A 17,930-nucleotide genomic window follows, 5' to 3' on the forward strand; every position below is an offset into this window, starting at 1 on the left:
AAAAATAATCAGTTATGATCAGATGAAACAGAACAAATTTACTTAAAGTGGTAGGGACACGCCCAAAACAGCTAAATCTAATTAGATGATATTTTTGATGAGGTCAGGTAAACCTACCTTTGATTGCCCAATCAACTTAATGTGTACTATGAGACATGAAGCTGGGCAAATGTATTCATTCTGTGACTCTGTGTTGAAGAACAAGTGCATCTGTACAAGACTGACACCTAGTGGACAAAGTGTGCCACTTGGCATGGATTTCTGTTTACAGCAAACTGGTGTTTGAGAGTGGGTTCATCACCATGCCTGCTTGTCATTTTCATTTAACATACAGAATGAGAGGTCAAATGTATCACCACATAGATCTATCCCTAAAAGTATATGACTAGACCTGTATTGGACCACAGTGTCTATCCCAAAGTGCTACACATTTTAAAATGATAGACTAGTAGTCCTGCATTGATTGCAACCGTAGGTCGCAGTTTAGTATGTGAACGGTCACAGCTTGAATCCATATATGGCCAAGACAGCCCATATACCTGTGTGGCTGGTTCTACAGACAGGGATCTCCATGTATGGGCATAAAAGGGTATGATGTCAGATGTCATAGACATCATAGGACTTTCACACAACGAATAACTACGTTTGGGCGCTCACAGCATATCTCAATACATGTACATATACATGGATCTCCATATATGGGTACCAGGGGTCTCCATATATGGGTAACTGGTCCGACTGGCCAGATGGCCAAGAACATGCGCCAAGAACTGAGGCGTCTTACTAGTAATCAATATTTGATTATTACTTCCAATGTGCTACACATTTTAAATACTAAATGATAGGATTTCTGCATGAATTTATAATCAATACTTGTCTTTGGAAAGTAGGGGAGTGAAAGCCATCACTTATTCCAAAAATACAAATACCGAATTTACGGTACAATTCTTAACTCAAGTTAAGTCTAAAGAATATTGTTAAGGTCCACCACTGGTTGCATGATTCAGTGGAGGAATAGACAAACACGTTCAACAATATACGTGACACATGAGCCATCAGTAGCAGGCTGCGTGCGGGAAACACGATCACCACAAAGTTCATCACTTAAAGGCATCGAAAACATTACAATCCTTTATTGGTGCAATATTTGGATCAGTACACAGTAATGTGTTGTTGACAGCAGGTTACAGTTTAGATGAGGCAGCACGTGCATTCAGTCCCAGAGTGAAATAACTGCCCCTGCAGTAGGTAGTCGGATATTCTTAGGGTATACTGTTTTCTGACAAAATCCTGAGATTCTCCATAGAACATAAAAAGAAAGAAAGAAAATAAAGAAAATGTGTGTGTGTATGGCGGGGGGACAAACAAGCAAATAAATAAAACATAAAACAAAACATAAATTATTTAACAAATAATAAAAATAGTATAAAAAATAAATACATTAAATCAAATCATCAGATTTTAGGGACATATTTATCCTCTCTCTTGTATGCGTGCACACGCACGCATGCACCCAGACACAGCCAAGTCTCAGAGACAATGCTAATTAATGGCAGTTGTACTGTAAAGGCTGCAACAATCTCCTTGGAGTACTGCATGCTATTTGCGTCATAAAGTAAACATTTTCACACAACGGCGTGAATGAACATCTCAGTAATATAATACTTTGAAGTTAATACAAAATAGCTAGGCATCCACCTGCCTTGCATAACCCTATCATATCATCACACAGCCTTTGGCTCAGTACAAAGGCATATACCGTATAGTGTGATAATTTAACCTACAATGACTGCTACTGTACGTCTGCTGGCTGTGGCTATACCAGTTAGGGGTGGGCGATATGGTGATAAATATCGTTGAGACGATACAATGTCTCTACGATATGCCTTTTTAGAGATATCGTATATATCGTGATACAATGAGGGAGCCTTATTAAAAAATCCTGTTGAATTGTTAATACAGAGATTCATTACAGAATTCATTTAAACCTGCATTTTTGTCTAAATCAGTTGTTTCCAAACTTTAAAATGTCAAGGTCTCCCCTTAACTCTGACAGTGCACAAACAAATGGACCCGTTCAATTGCATACTGTCAGAGTTACATACTTCATGTAAGGATCAATTTAGAACTCCCAAAAGGACTCCACATTGAGAACCACTGGTCTAAATGGTCTGTTACTCCTTTTTCTTTCAGTTTTTGTTACCTTGTTGGTGGTTGTACTGTTAAGTAACTTGAAATATAACCATACAAACCAACATAAAAAAGAGTCGTGATAAGATTGTTTATCGTGATACACCTTGGGAAAATATCGTGATATTGTATTTTTCCATATCGACCACCCCTAATAACCGGTGGTTCTCAGTTCCCTGATGGGGTCTCTCAAGAGTTAAGGGAGTCAGTTAAATTAATAAATTAGAGCCACGGGTATACAGTGTATGACACTAAAATATGACTGTTTACACTAAGTGAAAAGGGAATGAAAGAGAATTGAGTTTTCCTTTGCTGGTCGACTCTAGCCTCGTAAACCAGCCTCCTCCGGAAATCTACAAGCAAATGAAATGTAGATTTCATTTAGATTTCATTTGGAGGCTGGTTTACGAGGCTATAGGTCGACCCAGCCGACAACATTGCATCTTGAGGGGTTTAACTAGTTGGAAATCAAGTAATGGAAGGCATTTGAACCCGGTGACGCTAGGTAATGTGTTGTTAACAGAAATGATGCTCTCTGAGATTTTAAAACAAGGACACTGCGGAAACAAATGTATTCCTTGAAGTTACATTCCAATGTCAATGTTCGTATGAAATGTTCACTTCGGATATTTTTGTCTTTTCATGAATCTCAACTTTCAACACTGGATGGAAGCCTCAGAACTGTTGCTTCTATGTGGACGGTAATGTGACGCTGAAACGTCCTAATCTGACTTTTTGCCTCTTGTGATTGGCCAATTAAAGAATTCTGGAAAACCTTGCAGTGCCCTCTTGCGTTTGGGCTGTCCTAAAGGGTACGGTCCTCTAAACACAGCCTGTCAGCCCGCACGCCTCTGCTGTTGGTCATAGATGGCGGTGGTGATTCCCCACGTGATGCACGACCGCAGAATAACCAGCGAGCCGCCACGGTAGAGCAGGGCCACGCGCCGCTGCCGAGAGTCCCACAGCATCCTCCAACAGGCCCTCACTCCTGCCGTCTCCCCGCCCACCTGGGCCTGCATGTTGGCCACCAGCACAGACAGCGGGTACAGGGGCAGGCTGACGGCCATGGAGGTCAGGGTGCCAGACACGAAGGACGAGGCCATCGGGGAGAGCCCCTGCGCCTCCACGGCCTCGTACAGCGGGCCCTTCAGGCCGAAGTACAGGCAGCTGCCCAGGGTGTTGCGGGCCGCCACGGGCAGGAAGGCCCGGTAGAACCCCGAGGCGGGCCTCTCGGAGCGCAGCCTCCCCAGCACGCTCCTCAGCGTGGGCAGGCTGCGGTCGTTGCGGCCGTTCTGCAGCACGTTCTGGACGCGCTCGAACGGCGTGAAGACCAGCGCCTCTGCCACGCCGGCGCCCAGCCCCGCCAGCGCCGGGCAAGCGGAAGCGGGGATGCTGACGATGCTGCTGATGGGAGGAGAGGAGAGCAGGTGGACGAGGTTGTCCTGGACCCCGTAGAGCAGCATCCCGTTCAGCGTCCTCATCAGCAAGGGAGGAGCCACGCCTCTGTACAGCTTCGCCAGCCCCTCCCCGTAGAGCTGTCCCACTGCGGCGCGGACCACCGTGTTGTGGATCTGCTGACGGAACACGGTCTTGTAGACGGGGAACACGGCGACGGTGGGGAGCGAGGAGAGCAGGGTGGACGTCCCCCCGTGCAAGAAGCTGTGGAAGCGGGTGGCCTTCGCGGGCTTGGCCAGCGCCGCCTCCCCACGGGCCTCCTCGTCCTCTGGATGACCGGGACCACCCTGACCCCGCCCCATCTTCAAAGCAGAGACAGAGAAGAAATCTGTTGATTTTCACGTCAGAAACACACAGCAACAACCATTTCAGTGAAAATAATGCTCCATAGAACATGCTGTCTGTGCTGATTATTTTTTCAAGTAAAACGGAACTAAACAGGAAATCAACATCATTTTCACATTAACATTATTGCTGCTGTGCCTGTGAATGTCTGAGATGTTTTATTTTAAGTAAAACGGAACTAAACAGGAAATCAACATCATTTTCACATTAACATTATTGTTGCTGTGCCTGTGAATGTCTGAGATGTTTTATTTTAAGTAAAACGGAACTGAACAGGAAATCGACATCATTTTCACATTCACATTAATAAGAAGGAGCTATTTGTGGTCGAATACTATCGATTATAAATCATTTGCCCAATTAAAGACATGTTGGTGGAAATCATTTTAAGAGACGATTGATGCCGGTTGTTCCCGGGGTAGACTACCGTACTTACTTTTTCAGGCGTCAGCAACAACCACGAGAAGATAATTATTTGACTATAGGCTACTGTTTACTATTATGCTAACGTGCAACTGTCATTGTTATCGCCTCACTCCCAACGAAAAACTCGCAACAATAAAATAAAATAAAATAAAAAAGGGATGTTTTTTTTTTGTATAATTATAACCTGCTTCTTAGACAATCTTGCGAGAATGACTGAAGAAAACGGTGCTGTCCGGTGCAGGCTGTATGATTAGTGGGAGGGCATGGCTTGCGAGCCCAGCAGAGCAGAATATTTTTAACGCGCTAGCATTTAAATATCCGGTCCAGAGCGGATACGGAAACGGCTTGTGCGATTACAATATATGTGTGCGCCGAAATGACCGGATACAGCTAGGCGGGCTTTAGAGCAGATATGAACACCGAACAGTGAATGGAAACCAGGGCAGGGCTGAGGCAGGTGCATAAACATAAATCCTGAATGAGATTATTTTATTATGAGCCTGATGTATGCGTCGTCGCACGACAGTGTCGCGCGAAGAAATATTAAAACCGATCTACAAGAACGCGATGTGTTGCATAACTCGCATCCGTGACGCTTTGTGAGTTTGTATCTTATTATTATAGCTCTATGGTTTGTATATCTGCTAGGGTTTATTTTTTTGCCGTTGGATGGATGAGCTGATCCCATAGCCCAGATGGACGCCGGTCCTAGAGCTATTGGCTAGTTTGTTGTCAGGGAGACCAAGCAGCTGCAGAGATGTGTTAACTAAAATTAAACTAAAAATAAAAATGTTATTATTATCATCCTGTTAAAACGGCCAATTTTAACACAGTTAAACTATTTTAATGTATTCTGATCAATATCGGGGTCTCACAGGATAACAAATACATGGATATATTACACACACACACACACACACACACACACACACACACACACACACACACACACACACACACACACACACACACACACACACACACACAAACAATTGGTTTAAATTACCATTTTAATCCGGTTGCCCTTAACAGACATCTGCATAAACACACATAATAATCACATTAGGGACTTGTCGAAAATGTACAGAAGTTGGTGTAGAACTGTTACATTCCCAAACAACCTTTATCTATACCACACTGCCCTCTAGTGTTGTAAAGAGGCGAGGGAGTGGGAAACAGGAGGATTTCGTTTTCCCGCCCCTCCTCCCCTCACACACACCTGCACGAGCCAAGCTCTTATTTAGATGTAAAAGGAGAGTGAAATGATTAAACAAACGATAATGTTACGTTTCTCTCCACATGGAAGTTGAGCAGAGTCGCCCGTGTTGTCAGTGAGTTCAGTTCAAACGGCCAAAATACATGTGTGACAGTCAGAGAGTTGAAAAGTCAAGAGAAGTTTAGGCCTAAATATCGAGTCCAAGTCAAAATGTAACTGCGTCACTGCGTGTCTTCTTCAAACCGAGTTTATCTACAGGTGAGTTAGCTACTGCTGTTTAGCATTAATATGTATTTACATGCTTCAACAGAGCTTATACTTGTGTAATTTCATTTTTATTGTTTTACTTGTTAGTTGTTATGGCAAAAACTAGTCAGGATAAAGCAATGTTGTGTGTCGTGAACTGAACAGGTATTGAGTTGAGCCTGTGTTTGACTTTATAGGCTGTAAATGGTGACATTGACATGATGTTAATGTCCCCCCCACACACACACACACGCACACGCACACGCACGCACACGTGTGCGTAGTGTGTGTGCGTGTGCGCGTGTGCGTGTGTGTGTGTGTGTATATGTATATGTATGTAGCCAGGGCCGTGCTTAGCGATTTGGAGGCCCCAGGCAAACCCCAGTTTGAGGCCCCTGGGTCGGGAGCCATAATGCGGGTCGCGGACCAATTTCTAGGGGTCGCGAATAAATACTCCCTTATGTTTTGTTTCCTATATTTTAGCTTTTAATTATTTGAAAATATATATATATATATATATATAGGCCTATATTTTTTTAATAACACAAGTTTAATAGCCTATAAACTCTAGCACTTTTTCAAAAGAATTCCAGAGAAAATAATAAGAGGAGGAGGGAGAAAACAGGGGTTGAGTGTTTTACTCAGGGACACTGCAACACATTGCTAACCTGGCCTGGAATCGTACCTGTGACAACCAGGGATCTGGTTCCCTTGGCAGGCTCACTAACCACTCAGCTATGGATGGCCACAATGTTTGACATATCGAGGGCTTGGAGCACAAAGGGCCTATGTGACATTTTTTGCAAAAATGACTTTTTTACATCATTTTAAAGGTCTCTGCGAACTCTATCAGATGGTGAAAATCTTTCGTAATAATAACTTTTACTTTTTGAAATAAAGCCTAAAAACCAAAAAGGCTCATGTGAAACCCTTCAGTTGAACTTGGAGCGCAAAAGGCTTTAGTGCACGTGTAGAATACCAAACCAGACACACCGTGGCCCTAATAGGCACCCAAATTTGGCACAAACACTGTTCAGGAGCCTGCCATGACAATAGTCACGCCAGGGGCCTTGTGGGGCCCCCAGGGACCACATTAGGGCCCCTGGTGGGCCCTGGGTAACACAAGGGAACAGAGATAGTAACTTGCCAGAAACTGCTCTGATCCGCACCAAAAAAAGATTAATCAGGGGTCTGCATTCAGAGTGGCCACACCAGAGGCCATGTGTGGCCCCCAGGTGCAAAATCAAGGCCCCCAGGGGCCCCTGGATGACACAGTTGCACCGTTGGTCCACTCTGCACCAAACGTGGCATAAACACTGTTCAGGGGTTTGCCACAACAAAAGTCACACGAGGGGCCACATTAGGGGCCCCCAGGGGCCACATTAGGGGTCCCCAGGGGCCTTTGGGTGCCACAGGCGCACTGTTGCCCCATTACGCACCAAACTTGTCACAAACACTGTCCAGGGTTCTGCCCTGAGAATAGTCACACCAGGGCATAGTCACAACCCCGGGGCCCCCAGGGGCCACTGGCACCCTGGGGCCCCTGGTGAAGCCCTTTGTGTGACTATTGTCATGGCAGACCCTTAAACAGTGTTCATGCTAAGTTTATGCAAATTGGAGCAATGGTGTGCCTTTGGAACCCGGGGCCCCTGGGGGCCCCTGATAAGGTACACTGGGGACCCTGATAAGGCATGTGAGGTGGCCCCTGGTGTGACTATTGTCATGGTAGACCCATGGACAGTGTTTGTGCCATATTTGGTGCAGATCAGAGCAACAGTGTGCTTTTGGCACCCCGGGGCCCCTGGGGGGCCCTGATATTGTACACTGGGGCCCCTGATGAGGCTTGTGAGGTTACCCCTGGTGTGACTATTGTCATGGTAGACCCATGGACAGTGTTTGTGCCATATTTGGTGCAGATCAGAGCAACGGTGCACCTTTGGAACCCCGGGGCCCCCAGGGGCCACTTGCACCCTGGGGCCCCTGGTGAAGCCCTTTGTGTGACTATTGTCATGGCAGACCCTTAAACAGTGTTCATGCTAAGTTTATGCAAATTGGAGCAATGGTGTGCCTTTGGAACCCGAGGCCCCTGGGGGCCCCTGATATGGTACACTGGGGACCCTGATAAGGCCTGTGAGGTGGCCCCTGGTGTGACTATTGTCATGGTAGACCCCTGAACAGTGTTTGTGCAAAGTTTGGTGCAGATTGGAGCAACGGTGCACCTTTAGCACCCCAGGGGCCCCTGAGTTGGCCCCTATTGTGCCCCCTGGTGGCCACATGTGGCCCCTCATGTGACTATTGTCATTGCAGACCCCTGAACAATGTTCATGCCAAGATTGGCGCAGATTGGACGAACGGTGCACTTTTGGCACCCATGGGCCCCCAGGGGCCTCTGTTTTTGTAACTGGGGGCCAAATGTGGCCCCTGGTGTGGCTACTCTGATGGCAGGCCCCTGATTAGTGTTCATGCCAAGTTTGGTGTGGATCGGAGCAGTTACTAACAAGTTACTGTCTCTGGTCCAGTATTATTATTTTCTGAATGTCACTTAGACCCTAAACGTGAAGCAAAAAGCTATACAATGTTAGAGCGCAAAGGGCCTAAGTGACGTTTTAGCTTACACGTATTAGTTTTGTATTTTTTTTAAATTGTTTTGTACTTTTTTATATATATAACTATTAAAATATCAATTCCTTTTAGCTTAATATGTATAAAAGTACAGACTGCTTACGCATGTTGTTTTTAATAAAATAGTTACAGTCAATTAAAACTTTGTTTTTGCTCTCCTGTAAAATTCTGAAAATGTCACATAGGCCCTTTGCGCTCCAAGCCCTCGATATAGAAGATAAAGAATGAGCTTCAACTTCTCTCACCAGAAGCAACTTACACAGGACAGGTAAAGTAATAAGAATAAGAATACTGAGTTAAACATTACATTACATGACCATGTTAACAGCCTTTTGTTAAGGGCCCTTTTACTATTTATATATGAGGGTATTGAGAGCTTGAGTTTGAGAGCTGGTGGGGCACCAAATGAATTTGGGGGCCCTCAAAACGTTAAATATAAATATATACAGTATAAATCTTGTTTATATTTTTAAGGAGACTAAAGTAACTTGTGACATTAAAGCTCTTTTCAGATAATCAGAGCCCATTGTTGCAGCGACAGGCCAACTTCTTTCAGGTGGTAATTAGCTGCATGTCTGTGGCAGAAATGTCATCTAAGGATGGTTGCTTCATGTTAAATAACACACTTCAGCTCAAGTTTCATACACTATTAAACCTATGAATTGAATCAGTGTTATTACTTATAGTGTTTTAAAAAAACGTAATTATAATAAGAATAAGAATAACTTTTAAGTGCATGTTTTGCAGTGGTTTTCAAAGACAAAGTTTGTCTCACAGGACAGTCAGTGGGTTAAGGCTATACATATCCATTCGAAGTTAAACACATAGGCTACATTACATGACTATGTTAAGGGCCTTTTTACTGTTTATTTATATTTGACGATAACTCATGGAGCCCCCTGGGTGTTTCTGTTTGAGAGATTGAGAGGCCCCAAATGGATATATTTGGGCCCCTCAAAATGTTAAATATAAATAAACAGTATACAAACTATGCATGCCATCTTTAAGAAGCCCCAGTAAACCCTGTGAAAGTATTTCAAGTTAAACATCACATTTCATGTTAAGGCCCTTTTTACCCTTCTTTTATATTGATCTCATCCCGGGCCCCACTTCAAACTATCTGGGGCCCCCAAAATGAAATGGAATTGATACACATATATTATATGTATATATAAATATGGGGGCCCTCAAAACTTTTTTTAAATATAAATATATACACACACTTTAGAAATAATGTATCCATTCCCTGCATCGATCCTTCTTAAAGTTAAAGTAATGTACGTGACATCACAGAACAGACACAAAAGAACCGCTTGGGTAATCAGGACCATTGTTCTCTGGTCACACCTTTGAGAGCCACGCTCTTTTCAGATTCTAATGAGCTAATGTTAACCCTCACCCTCACTTCAACTGTTCTCTGTCTCACAGTTGAGAGCTCAACTGGGGCCCCCTGATGGCCATGTTGGTTAAAAAAGAAAATAATAATAATCAGACATGCAAACAGCCCCAAGGTGAAAAAGGTGACACATTTTTATGGGGATAAAATGTGCTTAAATAGGCCTATTTGTTTTCTAAGCTCATTTCTTATATCATTTTGTATTATTTATTCATGAAATTAAAAAAGTAATTTACTTTTTTTTTTTTTTAAATCATGAAATGTTTAGCTTTTTTGGGGAGGGAATGTTTTTTGAAAATGTTTTGAAATAATTAAAAACGAAATGTAGGAAACCAAAAATGAAGGGACCCATAAAAATGTGTCCACGACCCACACATGGGTCCCGACCCAGTGTTTGGGAAACAGTTGTAAATCACAGTCACAAATGATTCATTTTATTTAGTGGATTCTCCTGGCTGACTTTTTGCAATCTAGCTAGCCATCATCGTCAAATAAAAGGTCGATCCTTTTCACTTGTAACTCGAGCTCAGTTAGTCCGTTAAGTTGAGAGACCAGACTTTTTGTGACTTGTCTCAGCCTCCTCCTTCTGTAGGAAGAAGTCACGGCAACTCTAGCGTTAGCATGTGGCTAAGCTAGCGAATCATCGTAAAATCAACAAGGCTATAACCGATAATATCACATCACGCATCGATGCAGAATAGCGCACGACCGCGATGCAAGCGAATCAAACAGCCAACAGTCCACAGTCACACCACAACTACGGCAACTGTCTTTGCAAGCTTTGAGCGCTCAGCTCTGCCTCTGTCAGGGCTCGGCTCGCAGTCTGTGCATTGAGTGCAGTCAGTGTTGTTGACTTTGCGCTGCCAGCTGACGACGACGTCACAAAGAGAAGGGACTCAGGGAGCGCTTGATTTGTTAAAAAACAAAACGACCCACTTCCCCTTCCACCTTCAACACCATTGTCCTGACAAAATGGACGGCGCCGAGAATAAGAAATAAACGCTCCTCTTCTCACTGCTGCTCTGACGACACGACACCCCCCCACCCCCCTAAACATTTTTTTAACGAATCTGCACGATTCACACAAATGACCAATTTGGTTTCAAAACGGCGATTTTCGCCGAAAAGCTACACGTTTGCATGCCTGAATAATAATCTCATGAGGCCCCCAGGCTGTGAGGGGGCCCCAGGCGGCTGCCTAGTTTGCCTGTATGGTAAGCACGGCCCTGTATGTAGCCTATATGTATCCATGTATGTACAGTAGCCTACTGTGTGTGTGTGTGTGTGTGTGTGTGTGTGTGTGTGTGTGTGTGTGTGTGTGTGTGTGTGTGTGTGTGTGTGTGTGCGTGCGCCTGTGTGTGTGTGTGTGTGTACATACACACGCACGCATGCACGATTGCACGCACACACACACACAGACACACAGACAGACAGACAGACAGACAGACAGACAGACAGACAGACAGACAGACAGACAGACAGACAGACACACACACACACCGGTGCAAAGGACACTGCATCAGTGAACAGATAATGTTTAATTATCATTGTATGAAACCTCATGTGATAAACCCTTCCCTGTCAGTTCTTCTAGAGTTCTGAATAAGAGCGTCAGCTCCTAACAAGCAAGGTGATAAAGAGGAACTTGTCAACTCAGTGATATAACGTTTATGTCACATGTTCACCCCAGAATAGGGACACACACCATTATGTGGTCCACTGGAGACGATTGAATATAAAATACAAAATACAAAATGTGTGTCAGTAAATTAAAACACCATTGTAATGGTTTAATAATTGAAAGTGATATCGTAGCAAGTGTTACAACTTACAACCTGATTAGCACATCTAGATTTCCATTTAATCTCTTAATTTATTTAGGCATATAGCCTACCCTTGTCAGATTTCTAGGTGTGCCACCGGATAGATGCCAAAATAAATCAAATCATGTGTAGGGAAGAGAAACATGTTCACTATTATAACATTTTTGTTTCACTTCCAAGCACCTCAAAGTGTGCTATTTATGAGGGTTGGGAATCCTTTTAGGATTATGTTTTTAATGATTCCGGTTCTTTAAGTCAGTTGTTCTCAACCTTTTCAGGCTGTGACCCCCAAAATAATCAAATTTTAACTGCGGACACGAGATGTTGTGAGCATGTAGATCTGCTATTTTCACAATCACTTTAGAAATGTGCATAAACCCTCTATACACTTAAACTTTATGCTGGTTTGTTCACTGTTGAGCGAAAAAACAATTTTGCACATTAAGTTAATCATCTTGGGACCCCCCAAAATAATTTGGCGACCCCCTGGGGGTCCCGACCCACAGGTTGAGAACCACTGCCTTAATTTGTTCATCAGCTATTTTTGAGTATATTTGCAAAATGTTGAAAGAGTTTTGAACAAAATGTTGATCCTTTTCTCTTCTGTGGGCTCCCTGACACAAAACACATTTTCAGATTGGAGTCCGCGGGCAAATACAGCTATAGCCAGATAAATGGAGGATGGAGATGACTGGAGACAGACAACGTTACCCGCTGAAGGGGCTCGCCCAAGGATGATCTTAGACTAGAGAGTGGGGCTCTATCTCTCTGTGCATGGGTTCCAAATGTTTGACCCTGGCCATCGCTCACACAACTGATGAAGTCAAGTAGAAGACGGCTCAAGGTAGAAACTTGCCTTTTCTTTTCTGCTGATGCTTGTGTTGTAGGCCTGTGTGATTGTGATTCAAGCTGTTGCTCGATTGCTGTCAATTTGGGACCCAATGACTGGGTGGCATTGGAACATGTCCAGTGATAGTGGCTAGTATTTATTCATCTGCAATTTGATAGCTTATGTGAATCTACACTGTAGATTCTACAGTGTCTGTTGCGTTGTTTCTGATGTTGAAGGTAGTGAGGCTTCAATATATGTGGATGTGGCTCCATGTATGTGTGAGTTTGCTATTTCCTTTGAAGTTTAAAGCATTTCTTTCTTTCTTTCTTTCTTTCTTTCTTTCTTTCTTTCTTTCTTGTGCTAACGTGATTCAAGCTGTTGCTCCATTGCTGTTTTGGGACCCAATGACTGGGTGGCATTGAAACAGTATTTATTGCTCTGTCTGTTACAGTATTTGTTGGAATCTACAGTGTCTGTTGTGTTGTTTCTGATGCTGGCTCTATGTATGTGTGAGTTTGCTATTTCCTTTTCTTTCTTTCTTTCTTTCTTTCTTTCTTTCTTTCTTCTTTCTTTCTTGTACTATTGTGATTCAAGCTGTTGCTCTATTGCTGTTATATTGTGACCCAGTGACTCTGACCCTGGAATTGTAGTTGTGTTGTTTCTGCTGTTGAAGGCTGTGATTTGTGTCAGGCTACAGTATACGTGTTTTGTATTTGTATGTGTGAATTTTCCTTCAAGCTAGAGATTGTTTGGCTCTGACATCAATTTTAAAGATTTTATTTGTTGACAAAATTGTCAATTTATTTAGTCTTAGTTTTAGTCATCATAGATTTTTGTTTAGTTTTCGTCATTGAAAAAAGTGTATATTTCTGTATAGTCGACAATCATTTTTTTGTCATAGTTTATTCGACGACATTAACACTGATAGGAGGAGCTAACTATTAATAACCATGAAATCCTCCTCAGCAACAGAAGCAAACAACCGGATGGAACATTTGACATTCAGTGAGATAAAAGTGCATTTCGAAATAAGAATCATAAAGCACAAGAAGCATAATGAAACTTTTCTTTGCAACAATAATTGATGTCCTGTATTGCGTTAGGTGTATCAAAAGTATTGGCATCAAAACATACTGAAAGTACCAAAAGTAAAAAAGTATGCATCATGCAGAATGACCCATTTTCACAAGTCTGGTCTTAAAAAACAAAAAACAAAACAAAAACAAAACAAGCATAACTCCTCACAATTATATGGTGGCCCACTTGCAATACCCTCATGGCTCACCAGCAGGCTTAGGACCTCAGGTTGAGAATCACTGCTGTAGGAGACCAGGAGCGTTGTGAGTCTCAAACACACACTATGAAGAGGCATTCTTTTGCATAGTCAGTATTCACTGAAATTAATATTGGACCCATTCTTTCAAGTTACATTCCGAACATTGTGACAATATAGTAAACTAGAACTGCACTCTGTCGAGGTGCCAACTTGCATCTTGTGCACAAGTAGGCCAATTATGGCCTGCTTATGCGCCAGCAGAGCGCACCATGAGGTGCGCTCACCACTTGCGATCTTTCGGGAGACATGTCAGGTCTGTGTCAGCAACAAACTCTGGTGAGATCTGGCAACACTTATCATAGGATGTTAGTGAGATCTGACAACAAAAATGAAGTTCACGTGGGATAGCTGCGCCCACTTAGGAGATAGGAACTATGTATCATTTCATAGCATTGGCGAGGCTTGGAATTAACTTTTTCTTTTGTGATTGGCTACTTCTGAAAGCCGTGTGCCCCATGATGGATTTATAGGCCGTCTTTTACGGTATCTAGATACTCAACGTCTCTGCCTGCACGCCTCTGCAGTTTGTCATAGATGATGTTGGTGATTCCCCATGAGATGCATGATCGCAGAATAACCAGTGGGCTGCCGCGGTACAGCAGGGCCACATTCCCTTGCCGAGAGTCCCACAACCTCCTCCAACAGGACCTCACTCCTGCCGTCTCCCCGCCCACCCGGACCTGCATGTTGGCCACCAGCACAGACAGCGGGTACAGGGGCAGGCTGATGGCCATGGCAGTCAGGGTGCCAGACACGAAGGACGAGGCTGCCGGGGAGAGTCCCTCCGTCTCCACGGCCTCACATAACGGGCCCCTCAGGCCGAAAAACAGACCGCTCCCCAAGGCGTTGCAGGCCGTCATGGGCAGGAAGGCTCTGTAGAACCCCAAGGCCCACCTCTCAGAACCCAGCCTCTCCAGAACTCTCCTCAGTTCTGGCAGGCTGCGGTTGTACGCTCCATTTTGCAACACATTCTGGACACGCTCAAACGGAGTAGAGATCATAGCCTCCACCACACCCGCACCCAACCCTGCCAGTGCCGGGCGAGCAGAAGGGGGGATGCTGATGACGGGTGAAGAGGAGGAGAGCAGGTGGAGGAGGTTGTCCTGGACGCTGTACACGATCAGGCAAACCTTCTTCATCCGTAAGGCGGGTAAAATCCCCCTGAACATATTCATCTTCCCCTCTTTGCAGAGCTGTCCCACTGCCTCGCGCACCGGGATGTTGTGGATCTGCTGGCGAAAGATGGTCTTGTAGACAGGGAACATGAGGATAGTGGGGAAGTGTAAGAGCAAAGCAGACCAAAGGGCCTTCTCCTCTTGTATGGTATAATCACTCCAGTCCACCTTCAAAGCAGAGACAGAAATATGGTGATTTTAATATCACTAGAGGTTTGGGCCTCAAAACATGTTCTCAACGGATCCATATGTATTTCTTGCTGTGCTTGTTTTAACTGTGAATATGTTTTTAAATGGTATGATGTTTTGTTGCTTTTTTTATTACACACTACTTTTGCTAAGAATGAAAGGAGGACTGTTACAGCTCTGACCTTACTGACTACAGACCATTTGTAGGCTATATCCAGGCCAGATGTAGGCCACACTTCAGTTTACTTAAGCCCCGGACATTCTTGAACAGGTTTTCCCCTTGGTTTTTGAGCGGACAAATCCAGATGTTGGAGCTATAGCTCCTGTTCCAGGAGCACCGCTCAACAATAAATGAAGGAGATCTTCTCAACTTAAAATGCTAACTACAGTAGCTTATTGATAGTTAATGTAGCTGAGTAAATGTAACTACTACCCACCTCTGTGACAGTTTTCCACTCTTCCAAGTTGTTCATCTGTGTCTGTAGCTCGTTGTTCTTTCTAAGCTGATGGTCTACTTCTTGTTGGAGGTGAGTGATTTCCTCTTCCAACTTGGCTATGCGTTGGCCTTCCATTTTTCCCTCTGCGCCTTCACCTTGAAATGCAAATATATAATATACTGTATTAAACCCTCCAGAAAAATGCGATCGCAGAATTTGCTGCATAATCAGCCAAATGAGGGGGATTTTTTTTTATATTTTGAAACTTTTTTTCATATTCCGCACCTTCCCATAATTTCACTGCATAGAAATCACACACACACACACACACACACACACACACACACACACACACACACACACACACACACACACACACACACACACACACACACACACCGATATAAACACACACATATATATATATATATATATATATACTGTATATATACTGTATGTATATATTGTTATTAACCCACGCAATCCCATACAGGATTGCGTTACGCTATCCATTTTTAGAAGTCTAAATAACAATAGACATCTCTAAGCGTATATTTGCATACTTTCTTTTACAGAACCGAACTAGTTAATTCTGGGGGCTCTCTCTCTGTCAGATTGGTGCAAAAGGTCTTTTGGCGTGCGACTTGGGTAGAGAGCCCAATGTGACATCTGAAGGGGACACGAGTGTACACACACACACACACACACACACACACACACACACACACACACACACACACACACACACACACACACACACACACAGTACATACACAATGTTGGTGAAACCTACATACATAAGAGTTCCAGGAGAATGGGGAAAATCCCAGTTGTCCTACGCCCAGTTGTCCGACGTCCCAGTTGTCCTACTGGGTCCCAGTTGTCCTACTGTAGCCTGGCAGTTCGAATTTGGGCGAAATGTGTGTGCACGTCCAACGTCCGACTGTAATTATTGTCCACGACAATGCAAGCGGCGCGAAGGCCAGCGGACCTTTGGTCCTGCTCTTCACGCCCGAGCGCCGCAGGCGCGAGTGCCCGCGAAGAGCGGGTTACGAAGCCGTGGTGAATGCAATCGTTATATTTATTGGGCAAGCGCACAATAAACGCATGAATGGGATGAAGATCGCTTGCTTTACAGTCTGTTCGCGTACTAGCCCATACAGCCAGGCTACAGTAGGACAACTGGGACACAGTAGGACAACTGGGACGTTGGACAACTGGGCGTAGGACAACTGGGACTAGCCCGGAGAATGAAAGGTTAACTTGAAGTACACGAATGTAACCATGTGACCCTGGTGCAGTATTTTGGGTAAGCAGTCCTTCTTTCCCAGTAAACACTAATGCACCTGCATTATTGTTTACTGGGAAAGGAGCTCCTTATCCTCCTTGTTTAGTTAAGACAAGTTCCCTGCTAGTGCTAGGGCATCTCTTTCAGTGGTGGAAAAAGTACTCACATGTTACAAGTAAAAGTCTGGAATTCAGAACGAACTTGAGTAAAAGTATGAAAGTGTTGGCATCAATATGTACTTAAAGTAATAAAAGTAAAAGTACAAAATGTCTCAAAATAGCAGATCTACAAGCTCTGAGCTTGTAGATAGGCAAGGTATAAAATAGGGCTAAATTGGTTTATGTATGTTTTATAATATTACAATTTATATCTGCAAAGTAACTAGTAACTAAAGTTTTCAAATAAATGTAGTGGAGTAAAAGTACAATACCTCAAAATTGTACTTAAGGAAAGTACTTCTCTGCTGCAACTGTTGAAGCTTTGATGAGGAAATATACCCTGCTCTCTTCTAATCATCTATTTTAATTGGTATGTCAGTGCAAACTTGAATGAGAGAGAGAAATCTTAAGCATATTTTGCCAATCAATGTAATGAACGAAAGGGAAAGAATACACTGTTTAACCTAAGAGCAAATGAATGCTCTGCCAGTCAATAATGCATCTATAGTAGGCCTACCTTTGTGGCAAGCTTTGAAGAAAAGAGAGGAGAACCTCAGACGCCTTCTGTGATCACAGCAGCAGACCAAACACACTGCAGCTCAATGAAAACTGCCAAGCTGAAGCCACCTGCCTCTATTTCTGCCTGTCTATATGTGCGTTGTTGTGGGGTGTGTCCTTCCTCTTTCACAGGACTTACATTGCATTTAAAGTTATACCATGTAACTTTTTTTATAAAACAAATCTTAAAATTGTCCTAACTGTTAAATCGCTAAAGTTTTAGAACACCCACTCCGTT

At 43.6% G+C, this 17,930-nt stretch overlaps 2 protein-coding genes across 2 annotated transcripts; both read right to left on the reverse strand.

Annotated features, from left to right (window-relative positions):
- Positions 1–3,026: 3,026 nt before the first annotated feature.
- LOC308302305 (solute carrier family 25 member 53-like) lies at positions 3,027–3,947 on the reverse strand (the record flags this gene model as incomplete). The annotated part of the gene is made up of 1 exon (XM_080746561.1): positions 3,027–3,947. One exon carries the CDS (start codon positions 3,945–3,947, stop codon positions 3,027–3,029), a length of 921 nt encoding a protein of 306 aa, XP_080602687.1.
- A 10,404-nt stretch (positions 3,948–14,351) lies between these two features.
- Positions 14,352–15,823, reverse strand: LOC308302306 (solute carrier family 25 member 53-like; the record flags this gene model as incomplete). Its single annotated transcript, XM_080746562.1, has 2 exons — positions 14,352–15,230; positions 15,689–15,823. 2 exons carry the CDS (start codon positions 15,821–15,823, stop codon positions 14,352–14,354), a joined length of 1,014 nt encoding a protein of 337 aa, XP_080602688.1.
- Positions 15,824–17,930: the final 2,107 nt, after the last annotated feature.

Source organism: Nannobrachium achirus (genome assembly GCF_963921795.1).
Source record: "Nannobrachium achirus genome assembly, chromosome: 17".
Taxonomy (NCBI): Eukaryota; Metazoa; Chordata; class Actinopteri; order Myctophiformes; family Myctophidae; genus Nannobrachium; species Nannobrachium achirus.